This window comes from Lynx canadensis, chromosome F2 (assembly GCF_007474595.2).
Source record: "Lynx canadensis isolate LIC74 chromosome F2, mLynCan4.pri.v2, whole genome shotgun sequence".
In the NCBI taxonomy this organism is placed as follows: Eukaryota; Metazoa; Chordata; class Mammalia; order Carnivora; family Felidae; genus Lynx; species Lynx canadensis.
In genome coordinates this window covers 22,389,914-22,411,246 of record NC_044320.2, presented here as the reverse complement: position 1 = coordinate 22,411,246, position 21,333 = coordinate 22,389,914, and the positions used below count along the sequence as shown (strand labels likewise).

General features: G+C 36.9%; 1 protein-coding gene across 1 annotated transcript in view; it reads right to left on the bottom strand.

Moving 5' to 3' along the window:
• Window positions 1-21,333, bottom strand: part of EIF3H (eukaryotic translation initiation factor 3 subunit H) — a 98,838-nt gene that overhangs the window by 13,602 nt on the left and 63,903 nt on the right. Inside the window, exon 3 of the mRNA XM_030303927.1 lies at window positions 1,278-1,445. Coding sequence (XP_030159787.1) covers window positions 1,278-1,445 — 168 coding nt within the window. The remainder of the gene's footprint in view (window positions 1-1,277; window positions 1,446-21,333) is intronic.

The window sequence follows — 21,333 nt, the reverse complement described above, 5'->3', positions numbered from 1 at the left end:
AACAAGTATTCTTGATGAAAAGTTGAACTTTTCAAGAAGAATACTTGAACAAGTATTCTTGATGAAAACATCTCATATGTTCTATACCTTACATCCATCCCGTATGACAAGAAAAATACTAATGAATATTAAATATGAAAATACACTGCATGCACTTGTGCAGTTCGGTCGACTAATTTAAATGAATAACCATGCAAACGTAATGTATCCATCCTAAGAATCACTGCCCAAGTTTAGTAAAACAGATTCTAAAAACAAAACAACAAAAAAGTGCTATCACTAAAAAGAAGTGTCTTTTTAGTTTCAGAGAAACTAATTTTGTCAAAAACTAGCTGCTTAAATACTCCCTGAGTAAGGGAGCTTAGCACTTGCTGCATGATAACGGCTCCGGCACGCCAATATTCGCCTAAAACCTGTGTTAACATTCATGTTGTCTGAAACTTAACACAGTGAAACTTTTAGCAATAGGTGATAAAATGAAAACCAAAATAGATTGAAACAAGTGGAAAATTCATCAAGGTCTGATGATGCAATGTTTCCAGCCAATATAAGTACACTTTAACAACTTGTTCTTTACTGTAATCCAATTGTTAACATACTGAAACAATTTTGGGGCAGCTCATAAGATTGATCGTATTCATTAGTATTTTTTCTGACAGATACTCAGGACGTTACATTTACTTCTCAGCTGGAAACTATATGCAAGTCTGCCAGATATGGCAAACTGTGAGTGTTTGGGGAGGGGGAAGGCTATAAAGCTGTTAAATTGCCTACAGTTCTGATACAGCACAGAACATCTGGTCTGGAGAGCTTGAGGAAACACCATTAAATAGGCCGAAAAGAAAAAAATCTTTGTGCTAAGAAACAGTCCAGGTTTTGTACGCTGCTGTCAGAGGTATAAAAAAAAACTTGGCACACTGTGTTAGGATTGGTCAGTCACGTACAGAGCCAGACACTCTAGCAATTGGGGTTTGTTAGACATCTGGTCGAGTTCCACCAGCCCCTTCAAATGAGGGAGGGGAGACGGAGGAATAAAAATGAAGCAGCTACTCCAGCATTCCAAAATGTACACATCAGGGCTCTGATAGCAAGAAAAATAAACAGAGAGAAGGAAACCCTGTCTAGACTTAGCTGCTGCTGAGGCTGCTGCAGAAACAGGGTTGGTATTTACTTGAGAAGGCCTGCCAGGCTGCTCTTAGAGGCAAAAAGACAGAAAGCAAAAATAGTAGTAATAACATTAAGGGAAGAAAAGAATAATAAAGGAAACTCCTACTAACCGTAAATGAGAACGACAGATTCCTCAATGGCATGCTGGTAACTGAACTGAGAATCCAGGAGTGCTCGGGTGACGAACGAGCCATAGTATGTGGACTGATACCAGCCCACGTGGAGATGATCGATGTTGACATGGCGAAGGCTGCGCATCATTTCCATCTGATATTGGACTAGACGATATAGAGAGGAGGGGGTAAAAGAAAATCTATTTAATGACGCCACAAATATTAAAAACAAGCCTTTTTGGAAATGAGTTGTTACACAACAACTTATTAGCTACAGGGAACAGGTTTCCAGATTTAAAATTCATTCAGTTCACATATAAAGAAAATGAATTTAAGCTTTCAAATCATTTCAAATCCCCGAAGCTTTCTTTTTTTCATTGATGAAATAACATGTTGTAGAAAAGTTACTAAAAACACAATAATAATGCCTTGTTCTAAAAATGAAATTATTCGTTAAATGTGGTTTCCACTCCCTTCTCAAAACTCTTAAAAATAGTCAATGTTTAAGAAAACAATTTGTGTATTTGCTATACTGGTTGGTTTTAAGAAATTTCATTTGAATTAGTAAGTGAGAATAGTTATCAATGTCTTCTTCAACACAGATTTTAGAACTGAGAAGTTAAGATCATCAGGAAAATGAATGGGGAAACAATTAACTACCACATTATTTAAATACGAACAGAATACAAGCTGTAGCTGATTTAAAATATAAGAATTCATTTTTGCCTTCATTTGGTGCCCCCTGCTGCATATGCTAAATTTTAAAAAGAACTCTTTTCTTGTGTGTTCTTTTGTGTTAATAGATATTAATTTTTCATTAGAGTTATAAGTTAATCACCATGTGTAGAATGAAAAGGTTGAAAGACTTTTACTCCCTTCAAATTAATAACTATAATGTGCATTATTAACTTAAAGCAGTATTATTAGAAAAATAGGTGCAAACTGAGAATATAATAAATAAAAGATTAAAACCTTTAAAAGCAATATAGCCCAAAAATGAATAGCAAATAGGTAATACAGGAGAAAATTTTATAGTCAACCTACCATCCAGGCTATTTCTATTATAATGAATGCACAACTATGTGGAATATATATATTTGCTTAACTCAGAATCTAATCATTTCATTTTTAAAACTCTTAATCAGGTTTTAGCAAATGTAAAGTTATATGTTTGTCATTTCCTTGGTTATAGCACTATGGTTTTATAAAGCAAACAGGATTCAGGATCATAAAATACAAAAGAACCTTCCTCAGATGGGCACAATCTTACTTTCCAACATTTGTTACTAGGCAAAGAAATTACAAATCTGCTTAATTTCAAGGAAAGTTCTATTTCTCATGATAAAATATGGCTGTCAACTTGTAATTATTCAAGAATTATATGTTTTTTAGTTTTTCTTTTTACATACAATATGATGGCCTCAAGAAGAAGTATGAGATAAATATGACAATCTTATATCAATTTATCTTTTATCTTAAATTTTTGTATCTCTGGCACATAACAGACTTCCTTCCCAGCTAGTTTAACAGATTCATATCAAACACATAAATATGGCATAGAATCACTGCTATGGTCTCTCTCTGCTTTAAAATTCCCTCTTTTAAATTAAAATCACTAACTTGGCAAATGAGATTTAATCACAGTTAAAAGTTCTAATATCACAAACAAAATAGGAGCCAGACTAAATTTACCATTCATTTTAAAGGGACAAGGAGAAGATGGGGAGAGACTAACAAGCAATTGACAATTGTCAACACATGACTGGATAGGATGATTTCTTTAAGTCAGTACTTCCAAAATATCGGTCAATGTACAATTTAGCTATAATATAAGGAGAAATTAGATTCAATTGGCAACAGTAGAAAAAAAGAAAAGACTTGGAATCTTGAGATCTAGGTTCTCATACCAGTGCTTCGATTTTTCCCATGGGCAGTCCTGCCATCCAGGTGATGACTTTTTTCTGATGCTTAACTTTCCCATCTCCAGAAAGATCTAAGAGCTCATCACAGTGAAAATGTTGTGACTCCACATTGTTCACTGAATATGCTAATTATAAGTAATAATTTTTCTATAGACTAAAGCATAGCCTACAGCATGCACTAATACTTAAAAATGAATTTCTCTGAAAAGCAGTCTATAATCTTACTCTCTCCCCAAATAGCCTGAATACAATAGCTTTTATAATAGTATTTTCAGGATGCAGGAGGTAAAAAAAAAAAAAAAAAAACCTCTATGAACAGTAGCAAGCCTCCAAATTCTTTCTTCATCTGGAATCTTACCTACTTTAAGCCCCTTGGACAAAAATGAAAATAAGTGTTCCTTTTAGCTACGAAGAGACTGAGGAATAGGCGGCTTGTAGCCCTGCAGAGTTAACACTGCTCCAATGTATTTAATTCTGAGAACTGAGAAGGAGAGACAGCTTCCATGCTGGTAGAACTTGGGGCAGGGGTAGAAAGAGTTGGTGGGTGAGGAGACCACTTCCACTTTGCCATTCTATAGCTTAGAAAATCATGACACACAAGATTTTGCAAAGCTCTAATAAAAACTTATTTTTTTACAAGTATTTATTTATTTTGAGACTGAGAAAGAGTGCACGCATTGAAGGGGCAGAGAGAAAGGGAGAGAGAATCACAAGCTGACTTCGCACCATCAGCGTGGATCCCAATGAGGGGCTCAAACTCACGAACCCTGAGATCGTGACCTGGACCAAAATCAAGAGTTGTATACTTAATCAACTGAGCCACCCAGGCGCCCCTAATAAAAACGTATTTTTAAAGTCATAAGCGTTTTCACATGACCTAAATATGGCAAATAAATATTAAAATGTAAGGGGTATGAACAAGACAGGTAAGTTGATAAAACTGCTGTTCAAAATCTACAAGGCACCGGAATTTCACTATTATACAAAAAATATATTCTGGGCCTATTCTGTGTGAAATTTCTGGATAGTCTCTATTTTGGTTTGGACTTACTACCCCAACTTTAAAAATTAAAAACCACAACTTAAAGAATGTCCTCCTGGAGGCGTCACACCCAGAAAGAAAGATCTAAAAGGACTGCGAGGGATCCGTGAAAAGATGAACACAGGGGTGGTGCTGGGGCTTCCAAGTAAAGCTGGGTACACTGAGGCCTAGTCCTCACCAGGACTACTCACATGAGCCTGCAGTACACAAAGAGGTACATTGGATTCAATAGAAAGAATGTTTAAGTGACATTTTTTCTATTATATACAAGCTGAGGAACAAGAAAAAACTCACAGCCAGCCAAGTGAATTGCTTTCTCTGCAGACTTTTAGATCTGTGTCCTCCCTCTAATGTTGACACAGACGCGTGACTCTTATCTCCCTTCACCCACGCAGTGTTTCCTTTCCTCTTCCTCCCACCCACATTTTCAAAAAGCACAAAACCAAACCCTGCAGAAGTATCCTGGTAAACTTAAGTAGGGATAAGAAATGCAAGCAGACCGTCCTTTAAATGGTCTCAAAACCATGCTCCTGGAAGCTACCACCACTCAACTGATCTGAGCTGCCACACCAGCTCACACCTTTCACCCCTCTGGACTACGAAAGACACGAGGGAAAAAATCGTGAAAAGGTGACGTGCGAGGGAATTCTACACAGGAAGTAAAGAATGGTCCCGGCAGATGCTAACCTTCCAGGTGAATGCCATGGTTGCTTTTGTGGCTATGCTAGTTTCTCTAGGGAGTCATAACAAGGTGGGTGCTTAAGGCACACGCAAGAGACCCAATGTAGCTACAACACAAAGGTAACAGGGAAGGGGAGGAAGCTCATGCTTTCGGGAAGTGGCTGTGATGATGCCTTGTTCCAGCCCACAGACTCTGGGTGAGTGGGAGGTAGAACTATGTTTGCCTTCTTGTGCCCAGCTGGACTCACTTTACTGGGCTGGAGTTTTACCAGGAGAGCATACAAGATGTGCCCAGGCAGAGATAAAGTTCACTCCTATTTAAGGAGTGCCTCACACCTCAGAACAAAGAGAATCACAACAAAAGAAACAAAAGGAAAAAAAGAGAAGGAAAAGAAAAAAAATAAGGCTCCTTGATACCACAAACTCCTTACTGCAGAGTTAATGCAGGTCAATGAAATAAGAAACAAGCATTTAAAGGCATCTTTGTAGAATTGGTCCAGGGTTAAGCACGCTCTCACTTTTGTTCTAAAATTCTCTTATTTAATAGAAAGAAGCCCAAGTAGCAATTTGATCCAATGATACTCACTTCTGAGTTAATATAACCAAATATTCCTCGGGTAGTTCCCAAAGATGAATAGAAAGAGGAAAACTGCTTTGGAGGGGGGGGACTATTTTTAAATCACGGTAATATCCAACAAAAAGCTTAGAATTGTATAGTGAAAAGTTTAAGCATTCTTAGCTTAAAAAGCAAACACTTTACAGAATGAGGAGATACAGAGCACAGCAAATGAATTTCAAAAACAAACTGATAGCTACCATTAAGCCAACTCCCATTACTAATACAAAAGCTATACGTAAAATGCAGTTGAGGTAGTGCTACAAAATTTGGAAGGATTATCAAAATGAGCTGAAGTTTTATAGTCTCTTCAATCTTTACAATTGTCTTAATTGGTTAAGCCTCTCCCAAGCAAAGGAGAGCCTGGTTTACAATACTGAATAACTGTTCAAAGTCTGGCACCAGGATATTCATATTCACTTTTTCCAGATATCCTCTTTGCAAAACAGTCGATTTTAAATTGCCTAGAGCTAAAACTATCTTAACTGAGGCAGGCTGCCCAATAACTATTCCTTTCAAAAATCCACCACATTTGTTAGGCTTTCTCTTGTTTTTATCTCCGAGTATAAACACTGAAAATAATATGTTGTTTTATATTTAAATGCTATATCTGGAGTTGCGCTGGCAAACAACAAACAAGCTTGAGATATGAGTTCTCCTGAAGATCATTGAGAAGGACAATGAATGGATTAGAAGCTTTTTAGTTCAGTAGAATAAGTAGCCAGCATTCTTTCCCCTTCAATTCCTCACCCTTGTCTTTAAAATCATTTTTTTTTATTTTATTATTTGAAGTGAACCCTATTAAAAGATAACTTCTTGGTGAAAAACAAGAACAAAGAACTACCATAGTTGGCTAGTTGGGATGACTGAAAGCAGAAAGTTAAATCTGTAGGTAGCATAGTTTAATGTCTGTCAGATTAAGGGGAAAAAAAGTGTTTTATAGATGTCTTATTAACTTTGAAAAGACAAAATAACCTAATTTAAACTTTAGAAATTAAAGACAACTTAATGGACGTACTGTCTCATTTAGTGACTTAATACTATATCGAATGAATCCAAATTATTTTAAAATATATTGTTATAGAATTATATTAAAAATATCCATATATATAGGCTGGAGGGAAAGGGCAGAGCTAAACCCCAGGAGAGAAACTAGCACTTAGTGAGCACTTATTATGTCAGACTTCCCACTAAGTGGTCCACATATGTTCTCTGACCATATTCCTCACAGGAACTCTAATGAGCTAATCACCATTACTGAAATCCTCTTAGAAAAACTATAAAGTGGCAGGACTCAATCTGACTTCAGACTCTGCGACTCCAAAGCCCAGGCAACCACCCACTTACAGAATTTCATCTCTTCTTATTCATAAAGTGTAAATTATTTCTGAGCCAATAAAGCACAACACACAAAACACAACAGAAATACTCAATTTCTAGGTTTTGAGAAAACACAGTTCATACATGTCTGACCACTAAATCAACCAATAATTTAGCAATACCAGTAAGATGTTAAGTGATAAAACTACCCTCAAAGGTTTTTAAATGTCAAAGCCTGTAGTTATCACAAATACGTAATCAAACTCCTAAAAACACTGCATTCTATGTCACTATTTGAAACTTATGCCAATGCTACTTTGTAACTAAGAGGTGGCTTGGATCAAAGATGACTCACACAGCACAAGTAGGGGGACACAGACCAGATGCAGCACATGCTCTTGGCAGCAAAGAAAACTACTAAGCTCAATCAAGAGATACAAATGGCTTTAAAGCAAGCAAGCAAAAAAAGCCCACAACTCTGTACAGCAGAGCTCAATGATTTCAACAAACATGACAGGGAAGTGGAACACATCAAAACTTCCTATCTGTTTTAGCATGAGGGCTAACCTAAGTAGGACTTTTAAGAAAATAATTATAAGCCTCTTTCCCAGCAGCACCATGGGACACCAGTAAGCACCGACAAGCTATGAACTCTGAAGGTATTTACCTCAGTATTTAATAAGACCAACTACTCTGTGCTTTCCTCTGCATATCAGACTTTCTGCCAAGCTGCACATACGTTGCAGGAAGTGTTCGAAGCCAGTAGCAGATGCAGATTTAAGCAAACAGAATGTGCATTTGAAAAAAGACTTAAATAAGAGTCGACTTTGGGTGGAGAGAACTATGGGGTACATGTGTCTTAAAACTTCCATATTCTCTTCACCCAAGTCTGTATCATATATTAATTCTTTTTTTTTTTCAGTTAAAACATCTGTTATTAAGGCCACCCCTGTGAATGCTTAAGGATTTTGGTAACAGTTCGTTTTTCACATTAAGTGCCTGATATATATTCTACTCTACTTAAAAACTAATCTGTTTTATTTTTAAAAGAAATAAGAAAAATACTGCCTTTCTTTATAATCTTACAGAAATGTTTTTTAAATAGTTCATTTGCCTTGGGTGGTTTAATTTCTTCTTTAGAGTATTTATGAATTCTGACCAATAATTCCTTCTAAATGCCAACCTGAAGATAAGGGAAGTGATGGGGGGGGGGGTGACTCTTTTAAAACTAGTAAGAGCTCTGGGGCGCCTGGGTGGCGCAGTCGGTTAAGCGTCCGACTTCAGCCAGGTCACGATCTCGTGGTCCGTGAGTTTGAGCCCCGCGTCAGGCTCTGGGCTGATGGCTCGGAGCCTGGAGCCTGTTTCCGATTCTGTGTCTCCCTCTCTCTCTGCCCCTCCCCTGTTCATGCTCTGTCTCTCTCTGTCCCAAAAATAAATAAAAAACGTTGAAAAAAAAAAATAAAAAAAATAAAAAAAACTAGTAAGAGCTCTGAAAATTAGGGGAAATCAGGTTTTTTGAGGTTTTAATATGTCTCAAAAAGTCTTTTATGAAATAAACTGGACTCTTTACAGAAAATAACATGTACATCCTGTAACAATTTCATATAGTTACCCTCCTAACCAAATCATGAAACACAGCCAAGAGATCCTATTTCTTTGAGGTTATGAGAATTTATATATACACATATACACACACACACACACACACATATATACATATACATGCATATATACACATACATGTATGCATGGAAATATATATATGCATGCCCTTGGTCATGAAAACACATGCAGGTAAGCAGGTAATAGAGAGCACAAGTTCACTGTATGTCATCTAAGATCTATTTATACAAAGTGAATTCACCTCGACAGGACCAAAGGCTATAGACCTTCTCATCCATCACCATGAAGAATTCTCTCTTGAAGAACAGCCTATTGGCCAATGCTACCTCTTCTACAATTAAGAGCATGATATGTTAGAAGATCAAAGGAGACTTAGAAAATCATGTATTTCATTCTAGGTTACAGGCTTTTTCATAAGGACAGGGAACACCTCTGTCATATTTACAGCAATACATCAGGCACTACTTTAATGCCAGCCCAAAGTTAAGTCCTCAACGTATTCAGGGAAAAAAAATGGAATATTTCAAAAACATGATTGCTGTTAATGTACTAGAAAGGTCACAATTATTAGGAAATTATATATATATCTTACTATGGATCACAAAGGACAGGAAGTAGCCTGCTTTAAAACACAAAAAAATCATCAGTAAATCGGGACTAGGCAAAGTATAAATTAGAATATAGAAAGAAGAAATTGCAGGTGAGGCAGAGACCTGAACAAAATAAAGCAAGCCATAGATATTTTTATTAAAATACACAAATTTGGCTCTGAGAATCCTGACAATCAAAGCAACAAGGCAAACATGGTTATTTATATTATCCAAAGGGAGAAAAACATCAGATCTCATAGTAGGTTAAGACTTTCTCTAGTACTTAACCCTAATATAAAGTTTTCATGTAAGGTTTCAAAGCAAAATTCCTATGTAATTTTTTGAGAAACAGGAGACATTTCCATAATAGAATAATCACACTTGGTTTACCTTTCCTATAAATCTACATTTTTAAGGTAAAACAAAGAAAGAATGGCCTCATGAGTGTTTTTTATAACACACAAAATAGTCTGTACAAGTTATCAAAAAAAAGAAGGGCTGCCAAAATGAATTAAAAATTTCATCCCCTATCAATTCAAACTCCAGTTGCTCAAAAATTAGAATGAGATGCATTAGCAGTAAGCAGTAAATATTCAAAATAGAGAAAAATTTGGGGAGGTACTATTTGCAGTGTACAAACAAAACTGTTCGTTCTGAAACCATTTGCTGAGAACCACCTGTGCTGGGAGCCTCAACAAGTTATAGTGACACCATCTTCTAAAAAGTGGCCTCTTCAATATGGCTGCCCAACAAGTTGGTGGTAGTTAATACATTCATCTCTCTGAGCTTTAATTTCCCCAGCTGGAAAATGGTGATTTCCACTTCCAACCATATGATGATGGCAATTTAAAAAATTTACCTTCCATCCACATGGCTCTGTGCTTACTGAGCATTTTCAGGGGAAAGGCCCGTAGATTCTACACACTATAAAGGGATACACTGGCTTTATCCATCCCGCCCTCAAACCCTACTACTTGCATGTTTCCTCCCTATATGGGGCACTTTGAGTCATCTTCCACACTCAACTCACAGTCATCTATCTACGTTCTGAACTGGTCTCAAATTTATTTTCCCCAAGGCATTTAGAATGCTTCTAAAAAATCTCTAAATGGCATGGGAAAATGCTCATGAGATGCTACTAAAAAAAGCAGATATATAAAACTATAAACCATATAAATGCCAATATGTAAACAACCTGGGTTGCTCCCTCTTTGTAAGGAGAAAGACTAGAAAGAAATATGCTAAAATGGTAATGGCAATAGTTCTCCAGGGAGTGATACTGTGTATGACTTGTTTTCTTACCTATGCTTGCCCTTGTTTTCCATGATTTTTGGCAAAAGAATTGTGCAATAAATATAATCTTAAAGAAGTGTGTACATACATATCAATAGAATGTTCTACTGATACTAACTTGCTGGCATTTGCCATGGTCACCAAATAACCTAGATACCAGCACTCCTGGGAGCAGGGAACAGAACAGGGTACCAGGCTATCAGAATCTGAAGTAGCCAATCTGGTCTGAATACCATCTGCTATGGACTGATTATGACCCACCCCAATTCTTATGTTAAAGCCCTAACCCCAAATGTTACGGTATTTAGAGATGAGGCCTTTGGAAAGTAATTAGATTCAGTTGAGGCCATGAGAGTAGGGTCTTCACGATCAGATTAGTGCCCTTTAGACACCACATAAGAAGAGATATCGCAGAGCCTGCTTCTATGTGCTCACGCGCACTCTCACTCTTTCTCTCTCTCCATCCACAGGCAGTACTGAGTACTTTGGGCCATGTAAAGACACAGTGAAAAGTGCCAACCCTGCTGGCACCTTAATCTTGGACTTCTAGTCTCCAAAACTGTGAGAACTAAATTCCTGTTGTTTAAACCACCCAGTCTACTGTGTTTTGTTATGGCAGCCCAAGCCAAGATACCATCTTCATCACGTTATTAGTTGTGTAATCTACAGCAAAATTATTTTGGCCTAGGTCTCCTCTGTTATAAAATGAGAAGAAAAACACTACCTACTTCAGAAAGTAGTTAAAAGAGAATTAAATGAACTCATTTACAGCAAGAGCTCTGTGTACTAAATAATCTCAAGAAAAACTCAATAGGTCTTTACCATCACCTGTTCTTCAGAAATGCAACTTAGAATCCAGAAGTCACGTATGGCATTTATCTCGATCAATGTCCAAGTTTTTGGAAAACTGGATTTGATTAACTTGGTCACCAAGTGTTGTATAAACTCTCCGTGCCCATCTCCATATGGGAATAGGGGGGAATCAGAACAGAGAAGGGGATTAGAGGTTGTATGACTACAAAAAAGAAAGTCTATGAATCTGTAACATCCATTTCATGAAACCGAATTCTTCTGTCCAAATAGGAATATGATCAAAAACCAATCTAGCATGAAAAAGGATGACAAAATAAAAAAAAATACTTCTTACATACTGTAACTATAAGCTAATTATATTCAGTACAATAAAGAACAGTTTCAATAAAGAGAGAGACAAGCTACAGAAATTAGATTTCAAGAAAAGGTAATCTTGGGTGTCCTATTATTACTATGCATGTAACACTATAATTGCATTGTACTACAAAAGTTTCTTTCTCCTGATTCCATTTATAACTCTTCCAAAGAAAGGAAATCAACTCCCTGTCCCCTCCCAACGGGTGACTTTAAAAACAACACTGAGGATGAGGGTCGGGATGGGGAGGAGTAGGCAGTAATGCCAGCTTATACGGAGACTAGATAAAGGTTACTGGGAAAACTGCCACCCCAAAGGAAAATAGCTGAATTCAATCAGATACAGCGAACAGCTTTACAACATGCCCCTACTGGATCCACTCTAGCAGCCTCATCTGTCCAAAGACAGTTTCTTTTACCTTCAAACATCAGGACAATTTAGATGAGAAAATAGTATTAAAGATGCTGTAAGAAGAAAGTCAAAGAGACACGATCTTTTAAGAATAACTATAAACTAAAGACAGGACAGCTGGCAAGAATGGCAAATGACCAGACTTAAAGGAAAGGTTAGGAAGGGAAAATAATTTCCTATATATTACTTAAAACAGAGAAACAGAAGTACTTATAACCATACTGTCCATTCACCCCCTTTTTTGTCCCCCGCCTCTTACCCTACTTGCTCTGCTTTGTCCAAACTTATTTTTATAGGATAAGGAATACAGAGTTCTATGCTGAGAAAATCATCAAGCAGAAAATCCTTATAGCAGCCACAATAAATCTGAGGTTTAGAAAACCTGTGGCTTGTTTTTAACAAGGCCATGTTACCTTTCCCCTTAAAATCTCCTTATCCCAAAACCACATGCATCTGCACTTTTGGGCAGAGACGGTCTAAAGCCTTCACCAAATTCTCAAAGGGGATCAAGAGGGAAAAGAGAGTAACAAGTACTGAGACGCAGTAGAGAACAAGCCAATGTGGTCCCATTTAGGGATTCATTCCTCTGCATGTATATGGGGAGAGGGGAGAGGGGAGGTGGACAGGAGGAGAGACAAGGTGTGAAGCAATAATCAATTCACTTTAGGGATAGCCAAAGAGTAGCAGGACAGCGCTGAGATCACTAAAGGTAACAACACTATCAGGAAGAGCAAGAATGACAGGCCCAAGGACCAGCGAGGAAACCCCAGCTTTCACTAAGATACACAACAGAATGTCACTCTTACCCTATCCTACCAAGACCAGGAAGTCGGTCATGAGGAAAGCTGGATGGAGGCTTCACCTAAACTACTCTGTGTCCAAGACTAGTAATCCCCAAAGCGGGTAGGAGAAAACATATGCCCTTATCCACAAGGTGATAATGAATGGGGATTGTAAGCTAAGACTGTTGTAAAGGCAAGGAGGGAGTTGTGATTCTAATAGAGAGAGATCCCTTCTCTATTTGAGAAGAATACACATTTTGGGGAAAGGCTGGTCTTTACCAAAAATATAAAAATACACTTAGCACAAGTCGTATTCTGCTATGTTACAAATGCACCTTGGAGGTACACAGCTCTAAAGACACAGAGTAACACCATCCTCAAGCAACTCAGTAACCCTGTTATCTTTTACAGTTTTTACAGAGATCTCTAGAAGCCATTACTGAGACATGTCTAATCAGCTGTCACTATGTAATCTGAAGCTCCTAAAGATGTGTTCCTATGGACAGCCTCTTGGATTAGAAAGAAAGATGAAATACCATGTGTAGGGGGGAGTAAAAAGTCATTGAAAGGCAAGAAAATTACTACAGAAAGATACTAGAAGGCTACAAAGCAGACCAAATAATTCTCTTCTGCCATTGGCAGGAAGGATCCTGCCAGATGTCTGAAATAGAATTAACCTCTGTGGGCTACACTGATAGAAATAAACTGCCTAACTATATATAAATAAATATCTAGGGAAGCATAAATAACTATCTAGGGAAGGGCTATCTTTGTTTTACTTTCCCTGAACTTATTTCAGATTATTTCTCCCACCCCATAAAAAAAAAAAAAAAAAAAAAGGTTGTCCCTCACAGCAATGTCCATAGATACTGAGCCAGCAGCTTATGCCAGGGCTTTTGAAATTGTGCCAAAAGCAAACCAAACAGTATCTGCTTTAAAAGCTGAGTTTAATCAGAGTATTTGCAATGTTTGAAAGCATTTTCAAACCAGGTAGCATCACCTCAACAACAAACTCTCCTTTATCCCCAAAGGATGTATGTATTTCCCCCCACCTCACAGAGAAGATTACAATACTCCGTTAGATAAAGGCATTACAAATGGCTTACAGATGCTTCCTCCTCATATTTTGGGGGAGAAAAATCTTAAACCGTGAATTCATGCATTCATTCTTTGACATAGTCACACAATTTATTCCAATCTATAATATACCAGACTTTTAGGTGCTGTCCAGCACTGGGAGAGGAAGACAGAAAGAGGTTCTTGCAGCTGACATTCTAGTGGAGAAGAGCAGGTAAGACACACAGGATGACAGTCGGCGTTCCTGAGCATACACAAATGCTGAAATGATCCCTAAAGGAAGAATCTGGGCAATCCTATACAGTTCTCTGCATTTTTTAAATGAACAAACTATCTCTGTTAATAACAACCAGGAAATCAAGTTTGGGAGTCAAAGACCTGGCTTCCTACCTTGCCAAAGAATGCAGTGCAAAAGAATAGTCACTGGCTGAGAAAACAGGAGACCTGAATTGCTATTTTGGCTCTGCCATTAAATATAATAATATAAAGCAGAGGAAAGCATCCAAACAACCAAACTGCCCTTAAAAATAGAGTTTTAAAATCATCTAGACTTTACCTCAAATGAAAAAATGATTTGGTTTAATGCTTATAACATGGTAATTATAATAAAGAGTTTTAGTGAGGACCAGATAAAAATCTTCCACGAATAAAATTTTACATGTTTCTTTGCTAAGTTTTGAAATTGGAATCATTAATCTCTATTGTGCTTGTAGGTATGAATATTCTACAGAGATAAATGAAAATGTCAGTTTCGCTAAAAATTATGGACTAGAAACCTAACAACAAGTGTGGTCAGAGAGTAAGGGCAGTACAGTAACAAGGATCACAGCTCAAGAAGGGACAAGAGTTCTAGACTAATGAGTCTATGTGGGTTCCCCACACAGAAAAAAAGGCCTCAGACTAACCCCGAAGAAGGAGGAGGTTTGAAAAGTCATGAGACTTTCTCCCCCAAACCTTATTTTACTTCAGACAACGAAGTGTGTCCCTCAAATTTGTATCATCTGCAGATCATTTAACAGACATCTGGCACTCACAGACACCACCCATTTCAAGTTTTAAAAAAGCTGTTACCCTACTTTTCATAATACAAATAAAAGTTTAATAAAATTAAAATTAAAACCGTAATAAAACTGCTACGTTATCTATGACACAGATGATGTACATGATCTCCAGGGCTTTAACACACAATGTACAGATGGAGGGTGACGTGGGTCATAGGCTGTGTTCTAAGGGGCTGCTCTTCCTGTTCTAGTTCTACTAAATTAGAAGCCCCCTGTGCAGACCCTATGCAGGGTCATAAGATAAAGCAACAAGCATTTTGTTACTGTCAGATGATCCTGCATCTAGGCCTGCACTTATTCATACATATATAAACCTCTGTCCGAGGAACACATTACACCTAAAAATTAACTACTTCAACTAGGGAAATTCTGGGAACTAGATTCTAACCCTTGATGTTACTAAGCTCTGCAGCTATTTATAACCTACTGCCATATTTAGACTCAGTTTTTAAAATATGCACAGCAATCTCATCAACTTCTTCCTCAAACAAATTACAATTATCAAGGCTTAGTAAAGTAGGAACACTTTACTCATCCCACTATCACAATCTCAATGTTAAAAATTGTGATTTTACTCACAACTAACACTGTAAAGCTACTTGGAATACTACATGTTTAGCTAAAACACGCCACTTTAGCAAATTATTTGAAGGAATGGCAATAGCTTTCATTGGCATTGACTGTGTCATAAAGAAGGCATAAAAATGTAATCTCTTCTCTAATGTCAAAGATTCATGCAGACATCTTTCTCCTCATAGGCAGTACTAGAAAAGCATGGTGAGATTTTTTCATTCAGCATATTCTGAAGGTAAACACTCAGATTGAAATTTTAATTTTATTATTTTCACTATTTTCCTCTGTACCAAATTAAAATTAGAAAGGAAGTAACATTATTTCATGAAGTCTAAAATTCTGAGTATAAAAAAAGAAGGAAAGAGGGCTGGCAATTTTAATAATAAGACACCATGGAGTCAAAAACTGCAACCCACTTTCATAGATGTTCAGGTACCAAAAAGGAGGGCATGGAAGAAAAATTCTAAAACCAATGAAGCGTCTTCCTGTAAATAAAGAAGTGTGTGGGTGGACACTGTGGTAGCAACACCCTTTTCCTGATGAAAACACAACTATACTCTACTAGTACTGATCCTAACACACTTTTTCCTGTCTATATTACAGTTCACAAAATAACTGTTAAATAAAAACTCTCTCCTGTTTAACCATGGGTTTTCCATAATGAAGAAGAAAATTACCTACCACTTCTCTTTTATATAAGAACAGTATACAGGCTAAGAAGGAATGCTTCTTTGCACATCAATTGCAATCAACTGTGAGGCTGAATATATAGTAGCATGCACATTTAACAGTAAATGCCTAATCGATATTAGGCAGTATTATTTAACAGTCATTTTGTAAAAGAAACAACATAGCTACCCTGCATTCTCCCCAAACACAGTGTTTACCAGTACCTTTGCAGCTGTTTTACAAGGTTCCCTTAATAGTGTGACATCTGCTTGGTTGTGCTTTAAAAAGAGTAAGAAAGTGGGGCGCCTGGGTGGCTTAGCCAGTTAAACATCTGACTCCAGATTTCAGCTCAGGTCATGATCTCATGGTTTGTGAGTTTGAGCTCCATGTCGCTGACCTCACTGAGCCCACTTTGGAGTCTCTGTGTCCCTCCTCCACTTGCTCTCTCTCAAAAAAAGTAAAAAAATAAACATTAAAAAACAAAAAGCAGTACTATCAATGAAGCTCTGGCAGTTGGGAATTGACCATTTTTAGTTACAAAATACATTATTTTTGGAAATAATTCTTTGGAAAGTATTATTTCAAATCTGTCCTGGAAAAACTATCGATTTACCAAAAAAAAAAAAAAAAGTCACCATATACTTTTATACACACTAATGTTTTGATGACATGATGCCACCACTTGAAAAAGTTTTATGAATGACCAAAAACTTCGAGGAAAAGGGGAAAATGACACAAGAAGTCAGTACGGGGCACCTGGGTGGCTCACGTGGTTGAGCATCGGACTCTTGATTTCAGCTCAGGTCATGATTCCAGGGTTGTGGGATCAAACCCCATGTTGGGCTCTGCACTGAGTGGGGAGCCTGCTTAGGGTTCTCTCTATCCCTCCCTCTGCCCTCTCTCCCACTTGCACGCTCCCTTTCTCTAATTAAGAAAAAAAAAGAAGTCTGGGGCGCCTGGGTGGCTCAGTCGGTTGAACGTCCGACTTCAGCTCAGGTCACGATCTTGCGGTCCGTGAGTTCGAGCCCTGCGTCGGGCTCTGGGCTGATGGCTCAGAGCCTGGAGCCTGCTTCCGATTCTGTGTCTCCCTCTCTCTCTGCCCCTCCCCCGTTCATGCTCTGTCTCTCTCTGTCTCAAAAATAAATGTTAAAAAAAAAAAAATTAAAAAAAAAAGTCAATAAAACCTACTTTCAGGCAGTCACATTAATAATAGTTGTCTCATGGTAATTCCTAATTACTTACTGAGCACCTATTAAATTTCAATCATTAAATCAGATACCCCCCATATTTCATATTAAGGTAGGTATTAATGTTTCCATTTGTCCCAGGAGTAACTTGTTCATAAAAAAGGTAACCACCAGGACTCAAAGCTGCCTTTCCCAGGTAACAAACTCACATTCTTTTCAATATGCCATAAAAATATTTACGCCCTGTAACTGATTCCTCTGCTAGAAATCAGTGGTAAGATAATTCAAATTTTGAAAAACAAAAAAAGTTACGCTATTAAGTGGCCATCAAAAATTAGAAACTACTTAATATTTCTGGTGAAAGGAAGATTTAACTGTGATACCTTCATGCCTTTAAGAGTTTTCACAGTAGAGCTTTAACAACAATGAAGATCATTCAAGATCACTATATGTGCTATAATGTAAAACAGACACAAAAGGTAAAAACGCTAAAATTAAAATTTTTAAGCTCTTTAAATTTTAAAAAATATTCTAAGTTGAAGGACATATACCAAATCATTAACAATCACTATTAGAGATACAAGAAGAATACCTTTTCCTGTTTTCCAAATTCTCTAAAAAATTATTCCATAAATTTTATAATTCAAAAAAACATTTAAAAAAGAAAGACATTAGCAAGAGCTAAAAGTTCAAACAGAGTACATTCTGTTCTTCAATTCATAACAAAATTCACATGCTCACAAAAGCGATAGTTAAGTTTAAAGATACAGATAAGATAGGGAGAGAAAAAGCAAAAGAGATACAAGAATTTGAGGAGTTCAGTAACAGAAGCATTTCAAGAGGTAAACCAGATGTTCCTATGGAACTGCAGCAGAGGATCCAGAAAACAGAAATTCATAACGTCAAAGGCTATATTCAGATCAAAGAGCATAAAGTAGGGTCCATTTACTACAGAACTGTCCATTACACTGAAGGGATCAAGCTACACTAAGCTCTCAGCAAAATGCAAAATTAAAATCAGTCAAAGGTTGTTGAGTAAGAAAGTACTGGAAAGATGAGAAGAGTGCTTCTCAAGCATTTCACTGGGAAAAGGAAGTTTAGCAATCAGGTTGAAACACAGAGGTCAAAAGCATAATTTAAGTGAACAGTGTCTCATTTGAAGCTGTAAAAAGTTAGTAACAGTAATTAGCAAATAGCCACTTTATTTGATTTCAATACCACCATGTCTTTCTTTCCAAGCATCTCTCTCCTGCTTTACTTTTATATAGATTAGGCAATGTTTGAGACAGTTTCTGCAAGGACTTCTCAAAACCAGACAACAAAAACTCCTTAAAAAGATGAATTCCTGTTGGGACACCTGGGTGGTTCAGTCAGTTGAGCATCTGACTTCAGCTCAGGTCATGATCTCACAGTTTGTGGGTTCAAGCCCCACATCAAGCTCCGTGCTAACAGCTCAGAGCCTGGAGCCTGCTTGAGATTCTGTGTCTCCCTCTCTCTCTGTTCCTCCCCTACTCATGCTCTGTCTCTGTCTCTGTCTCTCTCTCTCTCAAAAATAAACATTAAAAAAAATTAAAAAAAAAAAAATTCTTGTCTCCAGAGGCAGCACACGTCAAATGCCCTCACAAAACATTTCGCAGGTCACATTTCAAGAAAGTAGAAGGTGCATACTCTGGTTAAATTACTCACAATATGTAAAAGGTAAAAAATATTCTAAGTGTTTGTACCTAATAAATTTACCTTCTCTACAAAATTAAAATGGAATCTACTAATGATTTGCAGAGCGGTATGAAGGCACTTGAGCAGGAGATATATGATTTCTTGGGAAGAAAATCTTAACCTTCCAATCGCCTATTACTTCTATTCAACAACCTGATCAAGGATCTACAAAAATGAAATGATATGATATGTTGTTTGCTATAGGTGTGATGCATGAACTTTTCCAAAGAGACCTGTTCAGACGATAATCATGTGACACTGAATTATGACTAGTACATTAAATGCCTGTCCAGAGAAATTAAACTTGCATGAATATTTAAGGTCAAAAGATCTCACAGTACCTACCATCTACTAAACAATAACTTTTAAAGATGGCATCATAAAACAAAAACATCAGTAGACATCTGCTCTATCAGAAATAAAAGCAGATAGAGCCATACCCCAAACAGTAAACAGAATGCCCTTTCATTGTCCCAATGCCCTTTCTATCTCCTTAGTACGAGAGATTAGCCTACTTCATCCCTGTTTACTCCAATTTTGAGCTTCACTTCTTTATATATTACTTTGCTTGGGCAGCCATAACAAAATACCACACACCAGACGGCTTAAACAATAGAAATTTATTTTCTCACAGATCTGGAGGCTGAGAAGTCCAAGGATCAAAGTGTCAGCTCTTTCAGTTCCCGGTAAGAGCCTTCTTCCTGGCTTGCCCTACTTCTCCCTGTGTCCTCACATGGTGGAGAGAATGAGTGCACAAGTTCTCCAATATCTCTTCTTGTAAGGACTTGAATCATATCAGACTGTGATCCTAGCCTCAGGATTTCATTTGACTCTAGTTACCTCCCAAAGCTTGTATCTCCAAATACCATCAGATTGGGGGTTAGGGCTTCAACAAATAAAATTTAGAGGACACAAACAACATATAAAATTTGTTAGCCCATAACAATTTCTACTTAACTTTCTCAATTTGGCAATGGTGTGTGTGGACAGGAATGGAAGACATAATCTAAAAATGTTTATTTAAATCATACAATTTTTAATTAGAAAATGACTGACATCAATATTCACAGAAAAGGCTATAAGAAAACAATACCAAAAATTGGACAAAAGCAGAAACATAATCTCTGGCTATAGTGAAGTTGCTGTTTTATAAATGCTAAGATCATACCTGCACTGAGTGATTTATATAACCATGCAGGACTGTTTCTAATTTTAGCTATCTGTATTTATTTTTTTTAAGCCACAAGATGACTAGTAATAGCCCGTATTTTTTGGTAGCTTACATACTTCACATTTTTTTGTGATAATCCTCCCAACAGTTCTATGACGTGGATACTGTTATTATTCCCATTTTATAGACAAGGAAAGTATAAGCAATTGTCCACTAGTGTAAGTACAACTGTAAAATAGAGTTTAAACATGTCAAGTATGGCTGGTCTCTAATAACTTCCTATCTGGACAAAGAACTAATCACAAATCTATAAACTTTCATTTGATTATTAACAAAAAGCCTACCTTTGTTCTGTTTTAATCTCAAAGAGAAGCTCTTATGCTACAACCACTGGAGAGAGCCAAGATAAAACTGGGAGGAAAGGATCAAGTTCTCACCAGATGGAAGTCTTGCAGCCATGAGGGCTTTTTCCAAAATATTTGATTCCAAGTGAAAGAACAGAGTGTGTATCTTCTGAAATAATACATCTACTTTAAAACTATTCTTGCTGAATTTCCCCCTAAAGTGAAGATGTACAATGAACACAAAGCAAAATTTCCAAAAGAAAAGACAGTGTGGTTCTTCCCTTTTCTCAGTTAATACACATTTTAAAATTACTCTGCGGCTATTTTATTCCTATCTTTCCAAACAAGATGATAACGTTTCTCCTTAGATGCTACTGCTATTTTTATAAAACAGCACTCCTTAATGTTACATAAAACTGCTAGACCATTATTGATGGGAAGGAAAAACACAGAAATGTGGAATATCACAAAATCTTTTCTAGACTCAAAATTATGACTAGTGCTAAAATTCAAAGATTGAAGGAAATAGATAAGAAAATAATTCTTTTGAACTGTAAGCATACACTACAGGAAGTATGCATAGCATGAAAACAACACAGCATTTTACTGTGTTTATAAATCAACATCCTGCAGATGTTATGATTAAGAATATCCACAATTTGTTCAATTATAAATTGTTTAAATTGTCAAATTAGCAAGAACTCCTATCTGCTTCAAATGTTCTTTTGAAGGAATATGCAAATCATAAATACATGCAGCACAATCAACAAAGAATACTAATTTACTATTTGTTTCACAAGAGGTACT